Source organism: Lepidochelys kempii, chromosome 13, assembly GCF_965140265.1.
Source record: "Lepidochelys kempii isolate rLepKem1 chromosome 13, rLepKem1.hap2, whole genome shotgun sequence".
NCBI classification, from domain to species: Eukaryota; Metazoa; Chordata; order Testudines; family Cheloniidae; genus Lepidochelys; species Lepidochelys kempii.
In genome coordinates this window covers 39,690,349-39,709,252 of record NC_133268.1, presented here as the reverse complement: position 1 = coordinate 39,709,252, position 18,904 = coordinate 39,690,349, and the positions used below count along the sequence as shown (strand labels likewise).

The 18,904-nt window shown below is 43.1% G+C and overlaps 1 protein-coding gene across 1 annotated transcript; it reads right to left on the bottom strand.

The window, feature by feature from the left end:
- Window positions 1-2,928: 2,928 nt before the first annotated feature.
- LOC140896803 (olfactory receptor 6X1-like) lies at window positions 2,929-3,702 on the bottom strand. The gene has a single exon (XM_073308822.1). It carries the CDS (start codon window positions 3,700-3,702, stop codon window positions 2,929-2,931), a length of 774 nt encoding a protein of 257 aa, XP_073164923.1.
- Window positions 3,703-18,904: the final 15,202 nt, after the last annotated feature.

The following is an 18,904-nucleotide window of genomic DNA, read 5'->3' as shown; positions in this document are numbered from 1 at the left end:
AAGACACGGCTGTGTATTACTGTGCTAGACACACAGTGAGAGACACCTAGTTCTAGCCCTGCAAAAACTCTCGGCGTGAGGGAAGCACTACTTCAAATACATCTGACATATGAAAATCTAGTTGGGTCATGTCTATTCCATCCCCACTAGGGTGCAGCGTAGGCTCATCCCATAGACACAGGTACATTTTAGTTGGGTTTATATTAATTCACGGGCTTGTCCCATCGTTTGATTGTTTTTTAATAATGATTAAGAAATTTAGGATTACAAGCATTGCAAGGGAATACCAAGAAGGCAATTATACACGTATTCAATGACTAACAAACAGTAATAAGGACTATGTCTCTGTATTCTATCGATGGCTATGTATAGGAAGAGACAGCTTTAGAGAAGAGAGAAAAAGTGAAAAATCTGAAGTTATTCCAGGAATTAGAGAAGAGAAAGAGAGAATTTTGTTTAAAGTCACGTGGGAAGAATTCAGATACAATAGAGAGAAAGAGGGGTGCATGGGGATAGATAGATAGATAGATTTGATTAATTTACTAGAAATTGGGTGTCCAAATCCCCTTTCGCAGCTTTGAAAATCTCAGCCGAAGCGTACATCTCCCCTTACGGCAGCGTGCGGCAGACTCACACCGCAGGGCCGGCTAGCAGAGGTTTAAGCAGCCGTGTAGATGGTGAGGCCCAGCTTTGGCGGGCAGAGAAGAAGAAAGTGCCCCCACGTCTTCGCCCCCAGGGCATATACCCTACGCAGGCTCTCCGCACACCCGGGCAGTGCCGTCCACCTCTACACTGCGACTGGTAGTGTAGTGTCCCGCTGCCTCCCCACCGCCAGGGCCTGACACTGTGGTGTGGCAAATCTAGACACAGCCGGCCTTGTACTGCGGCAGGTCGCTACACACGCAGTGCCTGTCCCCCACGGGCCGCCCTCAGTGTAGACGTCACCTGAACGTCTGCGAAAGCTGCCTGCTAAAACAGCCACCCACTAGATGCCTGGTTTTAGAGCTGATGATAGTCCTTGTTTCAAACCTCAGTGACCTTCCTAGAGGGGTATTACCATGAAAGGGCAACTGCTCCCTCCAGGAAGCGTAGCTGGAGTGCTGTGCAGGTACCAGAAGATGCATAATGGGCTTGTGAGTCTAGCAAGCTGCGAGCAAACCTAGGACTTGTGTCTACCCCCACCCGCCAATTAAAAACAAATAAACAAAAATCATGACTGAGCAATCTAATGGGGGCCACCAGGAAGGTTTCAGTAGCTTCCTCACAATAACGCTGGTGATTTCACTGAAAAATACACCCAAGTTACTGACATAAATATAGTTCCAAGGATGAAATTCCCCTTGACATATAGGGCCAGCACAAGGTCTATGAAATACTTAATCCTTTGAGGTAGATGGAGCTGTTCCACTTTGTGTGAATAATCAAATATTCATTGGGACAGAGAGAAAAAGACTGACTCTAAAGTCTGGTAGGTTTGGCAGTCACCTGGAATTTGGGAACTCCAGCTTCAAGTCCCTGATCTGAATTAAGATCTTCCATATTGCAGGTAAGTACCCTAATCACCAGGCTAATAGCTATTCTGTAAGAACATTTGAACATAAGAATGGCCATACTGGGTCAGACCAAAGGTCCCTCTAACCGAGTATGACAGTGGCCAATCCCAGGTGCCTCAGAGGGAATGAACAGAACAGGTAATCATCAAGTGATCCATCCCCTGCCACTCACTTCCAGACTCTGGGAAACAGAGTCTAGGGACACCATCCCTGCCCATCTTGGCTAATAGCCATTGATGGACCTATCCTCCATGAATTTATCTAGTTCTTTTTTGAACTCTGTTATAGTCTTGACCTTCACAACATCCTCTGGCAAGGAGTTCCACAGGTTGACTGTGCGTTGTGTGAAGAAATACTTCCTTTTGTTTGTTTTACACCTGCTGCCTATTAATTTCATTTGGTGACCCCTAGTTCTTGTGTTATGAGAAGGAGTAAATAGCACTTCCTTATTTACTTTCTCCACACCACTCATGATTTTATAGACCTCAGTCATATCCCTCCTTAGTTGTTTCTTTTCCAAGCTGAAAAGTGTGGGCTTGCTTTCAGAAATTCCAGCCTGGACATGCGCTGAGTCTGTTTGACTGCACTCCTGAAGGTCATGGGGTTGAGTCTCGCTTGATCTCATAGTGAAAGGCCACGTCTGGTTTACCCATCTACAAAAGGGTACCTCATCCATTCGATTAGGGCATTCAAAGGCAGGTCGACATGATGCTGGCCCCATCACTCCCCTGTGTACTGTTAGCTATGAAACTGATGTGCCTTAAATGAGTGAGCCATTGGCTTGGGAGAACTTCTGATGTCAGAAACCTTCCTGGGAAAGTTTCATAGGAACAAATGTGTTTTCACAGAATATTTTGGTTTTGATGAATTGACATTCCCCAATAAAAAAAAAATGTTTAATTGAAAAATTCCTGACCAGCTCTCATGTTTATCCCATTCTAGTGGTTAGTCATCCTAAGACGATAACAGCTCTCAGGTAAGGCAGTAGCAAAAGCTCAGGCTTTTAGCATTGCGGGTTCAACTCTTGCTGATGACTGTGATACACAGGCCTTGTGCTGCCCCTCTGAGCTGTACGGTTCTTTGTCTCACTTAAATCCTCAGCACTGGCTGTGTAGGGGGATGCATTGGTTTGATTAATATTTGCTGGCCCTCTGCAGAGCAAGTCAATCTTATTCTGGTATTTATAACTTGGGTATCTCCTGGTCACCTCATGTAGGCTGGGATTTTCAAAGCAGCCTAAGAGATTTATGCACGCTAATCCCTCTGAATTAATGTGCTTGATTCCCTTAGGCTTCTTTGAAAATTCCATTCCTAGCAACTAGGGTTTTTCCCACCATAGAAAAGCAGCCAGGCTTCAGGAAACCCATTTGCTTGCTCACCGCATTCCAGAGGCTGCCTTCACCTTCGTGTTCCTTATCGTGTAAATGAAAGGGTTCAGCAAGGGGGTGAAGACAGTATTTAGCACTGACACCACTTTGCAGAGAGTGAGCGAGGAATGCACACTGGGCCTCAGGTACACAAACATAACAGCCCGGTAGAGTATCCAGACTACAGTCAGCTGGGAAGCGCAGGTAGAAAATACCTTCTGGCACCCTGTTGCGGAGGGGATGTGGAGGATGGTGGATATTATACAGATGTAGGATACCATGGTGAACATCAAGGAACCGAGAATAGCTGTGATCGCAGCCAGGAAACCCAGCAACTCAATGAGGCGGGTATCAGTGAAGGTTATTTTTAAGATCAGCCCAATGTCACAGCAGAAATAGTTAATAATGTTGGAGTCACATGTGGGCAGCTGGAAGACCAGAATAGTTTGGAATAATATAGCCATGAAGCCCCCGAACCAAGCCCCTATGGACAGCTGGAGGCAGATCCTGGTGGTCATGATTGTGGCGTATAGCAAGAGTTTGCATATGGCCAAATAGTGGTTGAAGGACATCACAGCCAGGATGAAGAACTCCGTGCTGCCCATGAAGAAATGGAAGAAAGCCTGAATGAGGCAGCAATACACGCAAATTTTTGTCTCAACTTCTACAAAGGTCTCCAGCATTTTGGGCACCGTGGTGGTGTACCAGATCTCCAGGAATGAGAGGTTGCTCAGAAAAAAGTACATTGGGGTGTACAGCTTGTGACTGGTCCTCACGATCATCACCATAAGCTCATCCAAACTGACCACTCTCAAAGTTTAAATCCAAGTTAAACCAGAACATCCGGGGGGGGGGGGGGGAGGGTAGGAAAAAACAAGGGGAAATAGGCTACCTTGCATAATGGTTTAACTTGGATTTAAACTTTGAGAGTGGTCAGTTTGGATGAGCTATTGCCAGCAGGAAAGTGAGTTTGTGTGTGTATGGAGGTGGGGGGGGGGTGAGAAGGCCTGGATTTGTGCTGGGGGTGGCCCACCTTGATTATCATGCGCATTGTGGGGAGAGTGGTCACTTTGGATGAGCTATTGCCAGCGGGATAGTGAGTTTGTGTGTGTGGTTTTTGGGAGGGGGGTGGGGGGGTGAGAGAACCTGGATTTGTGCAGGAAATGGCCCAACTTGATTGTCATGCACATTGTGTGGAGAGTTGTCACTTTGGATGGGCTATCACCAGCAGGAGAGTGAATTTGTGTGGGGGGGTGGAGGGCGAGAAAACCTGGATTTGTGCTGGAAATGGCCCAACTTGATGATCACTTTAGATAAGCTATTACCAGCAGGACAGTGGGGTGGGAGGAGGTATTGTTTCATATTCTCTGTGTGTATATAAAGTCTGCTGCAGTTTCCACGGTATGCATCCGATGAAGTGAGCTGTAGCTCACGAAAGCTCATGCTCAAATAAATTGGTTAGTCTCTAAGGTGCCACAAGTACTCCTTTTCTTTTTAAGGAGGTGAAAGTGGCCTTCAGGAATGCAGTGGGGGGGGAGGTGGAGAGAGTGGGAGGGTTCCCTGAAGCCTGACTGCTTTTGTCTGGTGAAAAATACCTAGTTGCTAGGGCTGGATTTTTCAAAGAAGCCTAAGGGAGTAAAACACCTTAATTCAAAGAGGTTAGTGTGCATAAATCTCTTAGGCTGCTTTGGAAACCTTGGCCTAGATAAGGTGACCAGGAGATGCCCAAATTATAAATACCAGAGTAAGATTCCCCAAGTGTCCTTTAGCTCAGGGGAGAAGCACTCACCTGGGATGTAACAGACCCATGTTAAAATCTGCTTTGGAAGAGAGATTTGAACTTAAGTCTTCCTCTTCCTGGGTAACCACAGGACAATGGCGTACTGCCTGATGGGGGTAGGGTGTTCTTAATATTTCCTGTTGAAGCTCTTCCAATTTATATAACAAATTAAACAGCCATTGGTGCAGGGACTTGAACTTAAGTCTACAACATCCTAAGTGCTCGCCTAACCACAAAAGGTGTGTCATAAATTCATGGAGGATAGGTCCATCAATGGCTATTAGCCAAGATGGGCAGGGATGGTGTCCCTAGACTCTGTTTAAAGGGAAGGGTAACCACCTTTCTGTATACAGTGCTATAAAATCCCTCCTGGCCAGAGGCAAAGTCCTTTTACCTGTAAAGGGTTAAGAAGCTCAGGTAACCTGGCTGGCACCTGACCCAAAATGACCAATGAGGGGACAAGATACTTTCAAATCTGGAGGGGGAGGGAAAGGCTTTTGTCTGTCTGTGTGATACCTTTGCCGGGAACAGATCAAGGATGCAAGCCCTCCAACTCTTGAAAAGTTAGTAAGTAATCTAGCTAGAAAATGTGTTAGGTTTTCTTTGTTTTGGCTTGTGAAATTTGCTGTGCTGGAGGAAATGTGTATTCCTGTTTTTTGTGTCTTTTTGTAACTTAAGGTTTTGCCTGGAGGGATTCTCTATGCTTTTAATCTGATTACCCTGTAAGATTATCTTGCATTCTGCAATTCTTACAGAGTTGTTCTCTTATCTTTTTTTGTTCTTCTGTTTTTTAAGAATCTGATTGGGTTTTTTGGGTCTTAAAAATCCAAGGCTGGTCTCTGCTCATCTTGTTTATTCTCAAGCCTCCCCAGGAAAGGGGGTGTAAAGTCTTGGGGAGAGGGGTAATTTTGGGGAAATAAGAACTCCAAGTGGTCCTTTCCCTGATTGTTTGTTAAATCACTTGGTGGTGGCAGCGTTTAACTAATCCAAGGGCAAAGACTTTGTGCCTTGGGGAAGTTTTAACCTAAACTGTATCTAGTAATTCCTCCATTCAGCCCACAATTTGTGATTAAGTAGAGGATATCTTGAAGAAAGAACTTTAAACTCAATGTAAAGGCTTCATGTAACAGAATATACACCATATCCCTACGTACATTATCCCAATGGTTAATAATTCTCACCCTTAAAAATGTGCACCTTACTTCCTGTTTGAATTTGTCTATCTTCAGTTTCTGCTAGGCTAAGAAGTCATCAATGGTAAGAAATCTCTTCCCCATGTAGGCAATTGAACCCATGATCAAGTCATCTCGGAACCTTTTCTTCAATAAGCTAAATAGATTGAATTTCACTGCTATATTCTATAGTTCACCTTGCTAAATTCTTCTTTTATACCCCTTTGCTACCATCCTGACATGAGAAATGCAGTAGCTGAATACTGATTGAAACAAACCTTACAGTGATTGACTCAAGGAGGTCATTCTACCTAGCTTAAAAAAAGAGACGTTTAAGGGATGATTTGATTACAGTCTGAACACCTATTTTGGGAGAAAATGGGCTCATCCACCTAGCAGAGACAGGTATAACAAGACCCACTGGATGAAGGTAGAAGCTAGAGGAATTTGAGACTGGAAACACAGTGTAAATTTTTAAGACTGAAGATAATTAACAGTTGGAAGAACTTACTGAGGGTTGTGGTGGAGTCTGCTCTAGGAATTTTTTCTGGGAAGTTCCATGGCCTGTATCATACAGAAGGACAGACCAGATAATCTCAATGGTACTTTCTGGCCTTCTAAGCTATGAATTTATGAACCATGGAACAAAGCATAGGAATAGCCATACCATGCTCTTATATCTTTACCTTTCCAGACTGGCCGAGCAATGGATGCTCTCATTCAGAAATGAAACAGAAAATACGACTCTCTTTCTCTGAGTTTCTCTCTGTCTCTGTTGCTCTCTCAGCATCTCTCCTTTTCTGTGCATCTGAAGAAAAGTCTTTGCTTTCACCCACTCTATAAATAAGCTTTTGAAAGTGCTATGATTTCATCTGAAGACTCACAACACCAATGGGAAATTAGCAGAGGCAAGAAATCTCCTAGGACAACGTGAGATGCATGCTCAAACTGAACACAGAAATGGTCATCTTTAAGGCTAAGTTTTTCAAAAAGCTTAAGGGAGTGAGGTGCAGAGCTCATATGATCTTTCCATGGGATTTAGGTGCTCAAATCTCTTAGGAATCTTTGAAATCCTACCATAAACAGATAAGGCAGAACTGGATGATTCGTTCAGCTTTTTTGAGTTTCACATATTTTGATATTTTTTCAGTTATAGTTTCCATCAAAGTTTGGATTGATGCTGTGAAAGGAAATGGAAACTATCACTCTTAACCACTCATAAAGTTCTTTACCCCTTTTGAAAACCTTTCTATTGATCATGTTCTAAGATAAAGATTGTAGGTAGAATGGCAAGGTGGTGTTTGTTTGAGAGTGTAACTGTGTCTTTCAGTCAGCTAGCACTTTAAAATGAAAAATAGTTTCATGTGGAACCAAAAATGAGTGAAAAAAGGTTTGGTGAAGGCAAAATATAAAAATAGGCGGGCTTACTTTTGGTTCAAGGACAAAATTGAAATGTACTGTTTTTAACTGTGACTGTTAAAATGTTTTGTATTTTTTTTTAATAAGAGTGAAGGATATTTTGAAACGAATTGTTGCTTTGCACTCAAACCCTGAAAGATTTCATGTGGAAAATGCTGCAATGAAACCTTTTGATTTTTTCCAAAAAACATTGGCTAATACACTTAAATGAAACCAACATGAATTTTCAAAACCTACAAGTTTGTTCTCCATGTTCATAGAAGCAGGACAAGAAGCAATGGGCTTAATCTGCAGTGAGGGAGATTTAGATTAGATTTTAGGAAAAAATTCTGACGGCAAGTGTAGTTCCGCATGAAAATAGGTTTCTGAAGGAAGGTTGTGGAATCCCCATCATTAGAGGCTTCATAACTGGTTGGACAAATATCCAAGTGGGATGGTCTGTTCCTTTGTGCCCCAGCACAGGCAGCTGGGTTATATGACCTCCCGATGTTCCTTCAAGCCCCACATGTCTTGGTTTTTATTAACATGAGGGTGAAACGCTAGGTTGTGATGTGCTGCAAAAAGCAGGTTTCGGGGCCTAGAATGGGGTACTTTCCTCTCTGAATCAGCACTGGCCCCAGTACCCATGAACATCGCCAAGACACACTGTGCTTCAGGGAGCAGCATGCCTGACTCAATAGACGATGCTATTTTCTTTGGGTCTACGCGGCTCTCGATGCCCCTGAGTGGTGCTGGGAAGTGCTGGAGAGCAGGGGCCTCTTCGTCTCGCAAGAGAAAATGACTTCAGGAAGGTTCACCCTTCAAAGTATTTTCTGATACCCGGGGGGGAGTGGTCAGAGAATATTTCACTTTAAACAGCAAAAGCAAAGTCTACACCCAATTTGCTTTTATTTCATCTCCTGCTTTTGAGGGGTTAATTATTTCTGTAAAGGGGAAAGTTTTTTTCTCTCTCAATACTTATGGCTAGAGGTGAAATAGAAAAGCACTGTAAAAATTAGTGTCTGAAATGCTTAGACAATCTGGTTCCATGGCAATGGGGGAGGGGAGAGAGAGACTCTGGTTGGAAATCGAGAATTACATTTCATGGTTTGAAAATGTGTTTTCCTTCCGCATCAGAATGAAACAGTGACTCTGTTCAAGGGTAGTATTCATCAATTCTAGAGAGAGATTTGCTCTTCCCCAAGAGCCCAACAGTTAGGATCATGTCCTCGTACACGGGAGATGCGGGTTCCAAATAGTTCCACTATTTGGCCTGATTTGAAGCTGGGAGTTGAACTGGAGTCTTCCACGGCCCATGCATGTCCCTGACCAGCAGGATCTGCAGTTGAAGAATCTGTCGATTTCTTCCATACCCAAGAAACCTCCATTTCCTGACTAAAATTCTACATCCACTGAGAGAAATGATGCAAGACTGAAATCTGACCTGAGATAGGAGACTTGTGAGTGTTTTCCTCTACAGATCGGGGTATTGGATTGGTGAGCAAGGCTTGGACTCAGGAAGCCTGACTGCAAACCCTAGCTCAGCTGCCGGCTTTTTTTCAGACCTTGGGCCATTCGTTACATCTATCCTTTGCCTCAGTTCTCTAGCTGTGTGAACACATATGGACAATGCTTTTCTAGGATCTTGTGAAGGGCTCAGAAACTACAGTGATGCAGACAAAATTAGAGCCTGACATAGATATGGTACCCGAGTCCTGAAGGAAGCTCGCTCTGCTACTATCAATGATTTGTTTGTGCTATGATGTGCATTGATCTCAATTGTCAGACAGCTTAGCACTTTGAAGAAAGACTTAATTATTCTAATTATTTTCATGAAAAACAGAATGCACTGATCGTTTATTTAGAGAGCATACAGATGGAGAAAGAATCATTACACATAATTGGGCTAAACATTAGCAGATTGACTCATGCCCATTCATTATCTTTTGCCTGCTTTGATTGTGTCTATCCAGAAGCATGTCATAGTTTGGGGAAAACTTTGCTGAGCTCTGACTAAAGGCTTCTCTCAGGGCGAGCCTCACAGTCTTGTTTCTGAGCCTGTAGATGCAGGGGTTGAGGAAAGGGTACAGTACAGTGTTCAGCAGAGCCACCCCTTTGTTAAGATCCAAAGAGGAATTGCCTGAATAAAGGGTGTACAAAACAATGCAACTTCCATAGACAACTACTAAAGCTGTAAGATGAGAGGCACGGGTTGCAAAACCTTTCTGTCTGCCTGTGGCCATTGGGAGTCGCGGAATAGAGAAGAAGATGATTACATAAGACAACATGGTTAAACATAATGAACTCAGGACTCCACTTGAGATCAAAGAAAGGACATGACCAGTAGGAGACAGAACTCTGTTGCACCCAAGGTGAAATAGAAGAAGGTCTGGGCCATGCAGCCGTGGAATTAAATGGTTTTGCTGACTGACAGAAGGTTCAGTATCAGCTTAGGGCTCGTGACTGAGGTGAACCAGATTTCCAAGAAGGACAAATTGGCGATGAAAACGTACATGGGAGAGTGGAGTCAGCAGTCCACCCACACTATGAAAATGATGACCACATTCCCCATTACTGTGATCAGGTAGGTGAGGAGAAGAACCAGGAAGAGCAAATTTTCAGTTTCTCACCAAGGCCTGAAAATCCCAGTAGGATGAACACAGACACAGCCGTTTCATTCCTTTCCTCCACGTCCAGCGTCAGCCTTGTCTGTGGAAAAAGTAACAGTGAAAATAATAGCATGCCATTTTCACAGATTCTTGGATATTAAAACTTGATGGAAGCTTGTAATCTTCTGACTCTGTCCCTAGCATATGACATAGGATTTTGACTAATAACTCTTCCATTAATCTCCTAACTTGTTTCTACAACCAGCTGCTCCCTGGGAACACCCTTTTTCAACACCAGCGTCCCAGATTTGGTACCACAGCCCTTTTACACCTTACTGTTCCTCTCCTGACCCTTGCAGGTAAATAAAGGATGTGGTTTTTTTCATAATTCCATTTCAAGTTCCTGCAGGTCATTTCAAATCCCACTGACAAACTGTGTCTCTGAGTTCTGTGTTTGAAAAACCGGTAAACTTGTATTTAACCTGATCAAACAGAAATCTAGACATAGAATTCGGTCACCTTCTATTTTCACACCACTAGTGAAGCCAGATTTTACCAGCGTGTGGCAGCGATTCCCTTCTTGATCAGGGTCCAGCTCCCTGAATAATTTCTTTGATCCAGCTGCCCCTGTCCTCTGGAGACAACTGATAACCCTTTAAATAAACAAAAAAATTCCAAGCCAGGCATCCAGGAGCCCAAGCCTCTGAGTCTGAGCATGCAGCAGTTTAGATTCTTTTGGAGATTTTTTTTTTTTTTTTTACAACATACTCATCACAGTGGTCTCTTCTGGCCCTGGGTTATGGTGGAGTCTCCATCACTGACCATTTTTAAATCAAGATTGAATGTGTTTATCTAAAAGATCTGCTCTAGGGAATTTTACCAGGAATTTCTATGGCCTGTGTTCTAAAGGAGACCAAGCCTAGATGATCACAATGTTCTCTTCTAGCCCTTTAATCTACGAATTTACGAACCATAGGACAAGCATAGGAATAGCCATACCATAGTTTCATATCTTTACCTTTCCAGATGGCCGAGCAATGGATACTGTCATTTAGAAAAGCAAAAGAAAACACCTCTCTCTCTCTTTCTCTGAAAATCTCTCTCTCTGTCTCTGTTGCTCTCTTAGAATCTCTCCTTCTCTGTGCAGCTGGAGAAAGTCTTTGCCTTCATCCACTCTATACATAAGGTTTTGAAAGTGCGATGTTTTCATCTGAGGTCTTGCAACAACAGTAGGAAATTACCAGAGGCAAGCAATCTCCTAGGACAACCTGACATGCGTGATCAAATTGAACACAAAAATGGTCATCTTTAAGATTTTTTAGAAGACTAAAGCAGTTAGATGCAGAGCTCCCATGATCTTTCCATGGGATTTAGGTGCTCACATCCCTTAGGGATCTTTGAAAATCATGCTATGAACTGTCAAGGCAGAACTGGGTGATGAATTCAGCTTTTTGGAATTTCCCAGCTTTTCACCTTTTTCATGATTATTTCCATCAAAGTTTGGAATCATGCTGTGAAAGGTTTCAGAGTAACAGCCGTGTTAGTCTGTATTCGCAAAAAGAAAAGGAGTACTTGTGGCACCTTAGAGACTAACCAATTTATTTGAGCATGAGCTTTCGTGAGCTACAGCTCACTTCATCGGATGCATACCGTGGAAACTGCAGCAGACTTTATATACACACAGAGACCATGAAACAATACCTCCTCCCACCCCACTGTCCTGCTGGTAATAGCTTATCTAAAGTGATCATCAAGATGGGCCATTTCCAGCACAAATCCAGGTTTTCTCACCCTCCGCCCCCCCCCCCACACAAACTCACTCTCCTGCTGGTAATAGCCCATCCAAAGTGACAACTCTCTTCACAATGTGTATGATAAACAAGGTGGGCCATTTCCTGCACAAATCCAGGTTCTCTCACCCCCTCACCCTCCTCCAAAAACCACACACACAAACTCACTCTCCTGCTGGTAATAGCTCATCCAAAGTGACCACTCTCCCTACAATGTGCATGGTAATCCAGGTGAGCCATTTCCAGCACAAATCCAGGCTTTCTCCCCCCACCCTTTTTTTTTTCCCCGGACACACACACACACACACAAACTCACTCTCCTGCTGGCAATAGCTCATCCAAACTGACCACTCTCCAAGTTTAAATCCAAGTTAAACCAGAACATCTGGGGGTGGGGGGGTAGGAAAAAACAAGGGGAAATAGGCTACCTTGCATAATGACTTAGCCACTCCCAGTCTCTATTTAAGCCTAAATTAATAGTATCCAATTTGCAAATGAATTCCAATTCAGCAGTTTCTCGCTGGAGTCTGGATTTGAAGTTTTTTTGTTTTAAGATAGCGACCTTCATGTCTGTGATTGCGTGACCAGAGAGATTGAAGTGTTCTCCGACTGGTTTATGAATGTTATAATTCTTGACATCTGATTTGTGTCCATTTATTCTTTTACGTAGAGACTGTCCAGTTTGACCAATGTACATGGCAGAGGGGCATTGCTGGCACATGATGGCATATATCACATTGGTGGATGTGCAGGTGAACGAGCCTCTGATAGTGTGGCTGATGTTATTAGGCCCTGTGATGGTGTCCCCTGAATAGATATGTGGGCACAGTTGGCAACGGGCTTTGTTGCAAAGATTTGTTTCCAAATGCAAACAGATGGACATCGTACCAAAAGGACTGAAGGTAAAAAATCCATTACAATCTACATACCACACAGACTATGCTGACAGCTTGTGCCACACGCTCTCAAAGAAACTGCGGAATCACCTGATCAACATCCTCTACAGCAATCAGGGAAAGATTAAGAATGAGCTCTCAAAAATGGATACTCTCATAAAAAAACAACCTTCCACACAAACTTCCTCGTGGCTGGATTTTACTAAAACTAGACAAGCCATTTACAACGCACACTTTGCTTCTCTACAAAAGAAAAAGGACACTAAACTTTCTAAACTACTACATGCTACAAGGGGCCACAGCAATGGTTCCCTCAACCCACCCAGCAATATTGTTAACCTATCCAACTATACTCTCAGCCCAGCAGAAGCAGCTGTCCTATCTCGGGGCCTCTCCTTCTGCCCCTCCACCCCCACGAACATGATACAGTTCTATGGTGACCTAGAATACTATTTTCGACGTCTCCGACTCAAGGAATATTTCCAAAATACCTCTGAACAACATACTAATCCACAAAGGTCTCCCTACCAACACTACAAAAAGAAGGATTCTAGGTGGACTCCTCCTGAAGGTCGAGACAGCAGACTGGACTTCTACATAGAGTGCTTCCGCCAACGTGCACGGGCTGAAATTGTGGAAAAGCAGCATCACTTGCCCCACAACCTCAGCCGTGCAGAATGCAATGCCATCCACAACCTCAGAAACAACTCTGACATCATAATCCAAAAGGCTGACAAAGAAGGTGCTGTTGTCATCATGAATAGGTCGGAATATGAACAAGAGGCTGCTCGGCAGCTCTCCAACACGAGTTTCTACAAGCCATTACCCTATGATCCCACTGAGAGTTACCAAAAGCAACTACAGCATTTGCTCAAGAAACTTCCTGAAAAAGCACAAGATCAAATCCGCACAGACACACCCCTGGAACGCCGACCTGGGATATTCTATCTACTACCTAAGATCCATAAACCTGGAAATCCTGGGCGCCCCATCATCTCAGGCATTGGCACCCTGACAGCAGGATTGTCTGGCTATGTAGACTCCCTCCTCAGGCCCTACGCTACCAGCACTCCCAGCTAACTTCGAGACACCACCGACTTCCTGAGGAAACTTCAATCCATCGGTGACCTTCCTGATAACACCATCCTGGCCACTATGGATGTAGAAGCCCTCTACACCAACATTCCACACAAAGATGGACTACAGGCCGTCAGGAACACTATCCCCGATAATGTCACGGCTAACCTGGTGGCTGAACTTTGTGACTTTGTCCTTACCCATAACTATTTTACATTTGGGGACAATGTATACCTTCAGATCAGCGGCACTGCTATGGGTACCCGCATGGCCCCACAGTATGCCAACATTTTTATGGCTGATTTAGAACAACGCTTCCTCAGCTCTCGTCCCCTAAAGCCCCTACTCTACTTGAGCTATATTGATGACATCTTCATCATCTGGACCCATGGAAAAGAAACCCTTGAGGAATTCCACCATGATTTCAACAACTTCCATCCCACCATCAACCTCAGCCTGGTCCAGTCCACACAAGAGATCCACTTCCTGGACACTACAGTGCTAATAAACAATGGTCACATAAACACCACCCTATACCGGAAACCTACTGACCGCTATTCCTACCTGCATGCCTCCAGCTTTCACCCTGACTGCACCACACGATCCATCGTCTACAGCCAAGCTCTGCGATACAACCGCATTTGCTCCAACCCCTCAGACAGAGACAAACACCTACAAGATCTCTGTCAAGCTTTCTTACAACTACAATACCCACCTGCGGAAGTGAAGAAACAGATTGATAGAGCCAGAGGAGTTCCAGAAGTCACCTACTACAGGACAGGCCTAACAAAGAAAAGAACAGAATGCCACTAGCCATCACCTTCAGCCCCCAACTAAAACCCCTCCAACGCATTATTAAGGATCTACAACCTATCCTGAAGGATGACCCAACACTCTCACAAATCTTGGGAGACAGGCCAGTCCTTGCCTACAGACAACCCCGCAACCTGAAGCAAATACTCACCAACAACCACATACCACACAACAGAACCACTAACCCAGGAACTTATCCTTGCAACAAAGCCCATTGCCAACTGTGCCCACATATCCCGTTGCCAACTGTGCCCACATGATTCCACATATCAGGAAATGGCCCACCTTGTTTATCATACACATTGTGAAGAGAGTTGTCACTTTGGATGGGCTATTACCAGCAGGAGAGTGAGTTTGTGTGTGTGTGTGGGGGGGGGGGGGGCAGAGGGTGAGAAAACCTGGATTTGTGCTGGAAATGGCCCAACTTGATGATCACTTTAGATAAGCTATTACCAGCAGAACAGTGGGGTGGGAGGAGGTATTGTTTCATGATCTCTGTGTGTATAATGTCTGCTGCAGTTTCCACGGGATGCATCTGATGAAGTGAGCTGTAGCTCACGAAAGCTTATGCTCAAATAAATTTGTTAGTCTCTAAGGTGCCATAAGTACTCCTTTTCTTTATGCTGTGAAAGGAAACTGAAAAATATTACTCTTCATCTTGCGTGAAGTTCTTTGCCCTTTTTGAAAATCTTGCTATTGATCATGTTCTAAAATAAACAGAGTGTAGGTGGAATGGCAATGTAGTGTTTATTTGGGAGTGTAATTGTGTGAATAATGACTTTTTCAGACAGCTGGCAATTGAAAAAAAAATCAAATCAAATGTTTCAATTTGAAACTAATGAATAAACAGTTCGGTGAATACTAAAGATAAAAACCCCACACGTTTATTTTGGGTGAAATGATAAAATTGAAATGTTTAACTTTTAATATTGACCCTATTAAAATGTTTTCTATTTTTTTTTAAACAAAAGAAAAGGGAATTTTGAAAGGGAAAAGGTTGCCTTGCACTGAAAAACAAACATTTCATGTGGAAAATGCTGCAATAAAACCTTTTGTGTTTCTTTTTTTCAAAAAAAACTACACGACTATTACACTTCACTGAAACCAGCATGAATTTGTAAAACCTGAACATGTTGCTAAATCACCGTTTTAGACCAAAAAGAGTTTCAGCCACAAAAGTCATCCACTTCTATTTATGAGCATCTGTATTTGTGTTGCATAATTTCCAGCATGATTTTCTTGGTATTGAGATGGGCCAGAATGACATACACTTTAGCAAATCAAACGGCAAGTTAGAATATTGTTCTAATTGAGGTCTGCTACCAGTATTAGAATCATAGAATATCAGGGTTGGAAGGGACCTCAGGAGGTCATCTAGTCCAACCCCCTGCTCAAAGCAGGACCAATCCCCAATTTTTGCCCCAGATCCCTAAATGGCCCCCTCAAGGATTGAACTCACAACCCTGGGTTTAGCAGGCCCATGTTCAAACCACTGAGCTATCCCTCCCCCCCTATTAGTTTAGAGGCCAAGAACAGAGAATAGATTTTCATCCAAACATGCACAAAAAGACTAAGGAAGTTAGGTGCAGTCTCCCAGAGTACTGGAAAAGGGCAACTATCATATTTCTTTAAAAAAGAGAATGAAGCAAACCCATAGAATTGTAGACCAGTCAGCCTAAGTTCGACGCATACACCGAGATGACACTAGTGTAAAAAAAAGTAACCAGCATGGATTTATCAAGAACATATCTTGTCAAACCAACTTAATTTCCTTCTCTGACAGGTTTAGTGGTCCTGTAGATAGAGGAGAAGCAGTAGACAGGAAATCTCTAGATTGTAGTAAGGCTTTTGACACAGCCCCATATGACATTATCATAAGCAACCTAAGGAAATGGGGTTGAGATGAAATTATTGTAAGATACATGCAGAAGTGGTTGAATGACCTTATACAAAAAGGAGTAGTTATCCATGATTCACTGACAGACTGGGAGGGAGTATCTAGGGAGTCCTGAAGGGGTCAGCCCTGGGGCTGGTACAGTTAATTAATTTCACTGACTTGTATAATGGAGTAGAAAGTGTGTCTGTAAAATTTGCACATGGCACCAAGCTTTGATGTTTTGCAAGTACTTTGGAGGACAGGATTAGAATTCAAAATGACCTAGACAAATGAGAAAATTGGTCTGAATTCAACAAGATGAAATTCAATGAAGACTAGTGCAAAGTACTTCCTTTAGGAAGGAAAAATCAAATGCACAATTACGAAATGGGTAATAACTGGCTAGGGGATAGAAGTGTTAAAAAGTATCGGGCTAATAGTGAATCACAAACCGGATATGAGTCAATAATGTGATGCAGTTGCTAAAAAGGATATCATCATTCTAGGGTGTAATAACGGGAATGTTGTATCTAAGAAATGGGAGGTATTGTCCCACTCTAATTGCACTGGTGAGGCCTCAGCTGGAGTACTGTGTCCAGTTCTGGCCACCACATGTTAGGAGAGAGGTGGATAAAATGGAAACAGTCCAGAGGAGAGCAACAAAAGTGATAAAAGGTTGAGAAATCCTAACCTATGAGGGGAGACATTTTAAAATGGGTATGCTTTGTCTTGAGAAAAGGAGAGTGGGGTGCACCTTATAACAGTCTTCCAATCTGTTAAGGGCTGTTATGAAAAGGACCATGATGAATTCTTCTTTATGTCTCCTAAAGGTAGGACAAGAAGTAATGGGCTTAATTTTCAGAAAGGGTGATACAGGTGAGGTATTAGGAAAAACATTTCAATTACAATGGTAGTTAAATTCTAGAATTGGCTTCCAAGGGTGGGTCTGGAATCCCTGTCACTGGAGGTTTTAAAGAACAGTTGGACCAACGCCTGTGACGGATGGCCTAGGTTTATGTGGCTCTGCCTCAGCGCTGGGAGCTGGACTAGACAACCTCTCAAGGTCCCTTCCAGGCCTACACTTCTAGGATTCTACAAGTGTCAGGGGATAGTTTTAGGTTGTGCTGTGCTGCAAAGAACAGGGAGCAGGACTCAGGAGAGGTTGCTTCCCTCTCCGATTCAGCACAGATCCCAATCCCAAGAACATCACTATGGGGCAATTTGCTTCAGGGAGCTGTGTGCTTCACTCAGTAGAGGATATTATTTTATGTCAGTGAATTCTGACCCCCATGCCTAGTGTGACTCTAGGAGGCAATGGGGGCTGAAGAGGGACATTTCCACCCGAACAAGAAAGAAGGATTTCCACAAGATTCATCAGACAAAATGTGTCCTGTAGGAGTGAGGGGAGAACATTTAATTTTAAGCAGCAAAACCAAGCCAATGCCTAAGGTGTTTTTATTTCAGTGCTTCCTTTTTGGGGATTAATTATTTGTGTTCTATCTTTAAGTGTGAAAATATTTTTTTCTCACAGAATTTATTACTACTGGTGAATCAGAAAAGCAATGTAAAATTTTGAGTCTGAAATGTTTAGTTAACCTGGTACAATGGCAATGAAAAGGTGGGAGGGGAGATGGTGGGAAATGTGTTCTCATTCTGCATCAGAATAAAACCTAGACATTTGGACATGAATTATGAAAGAGTTTCTCTGTTCAGGGTAGTGTTATTAGTCAATTCTAGAGACAAACCAGCTCTGACCCTAGAGGCCTATGGTTTGGATAATGTCTTGGAACATGGGAGATACAGATTCCAAACACTATATGGCCTGATTTGAAACTGGGAGTTGACCCGGTGTCTTTCATATCCCAGGAATGTCTGCGAACCAGCAGGAACTGCCTCTGAAGAATCTCTCTCTGGCAATTCATTCTGTATCTGAGAAACCTCTATACTGTGACTAACCTTCTGCAGCTACTGATGGAAATGATGAAGGTCTGAAATCTGACATTCGAGATATGAGGCTACTGAATATTTCTCCATACATCCTGTGGTCTTAGTCCATTGGATCTTTGAGCAATCTTGGACTCGGGAAACCTGACTTTAAATCCTAGCACAGCCACAGATTTCTTGTCTGACCTTGGGCAATTCATTTATTCTAACCATTGGCTAAGTTCCCTATCAATAAAAGTTAAAGATAATGTTTTCCTACCATGCCAGGGTGCTGTGAAGTCCTCAGAAACCATAGTCATGAAGAGAAAAAAGTGCCTAACAGATATTTGGTACCCAAGTCCTACTGAAAGTGGTGTGGCCTGAAGGAAACTTGCTCTGCTACTATCCATGCGGTGTTTGTTCTGTGGATAATTGCACATTGATCTCAAGTGGGTGACAGTTCAGCACTTTAAAGGAAGGTTTAATTATTCTAATTATTTTCTTGAATAATAGAATTAACTGAACATTTATTTATAGAAAATACATGTGAAGGAAGGAGTATTACACAAAATTGGACTTCAGATTAGTGGATTGATTCACACCCTTGCATTATCTTTCTGTTGCTTTTCTTGTATCTATTTGGAAGCATG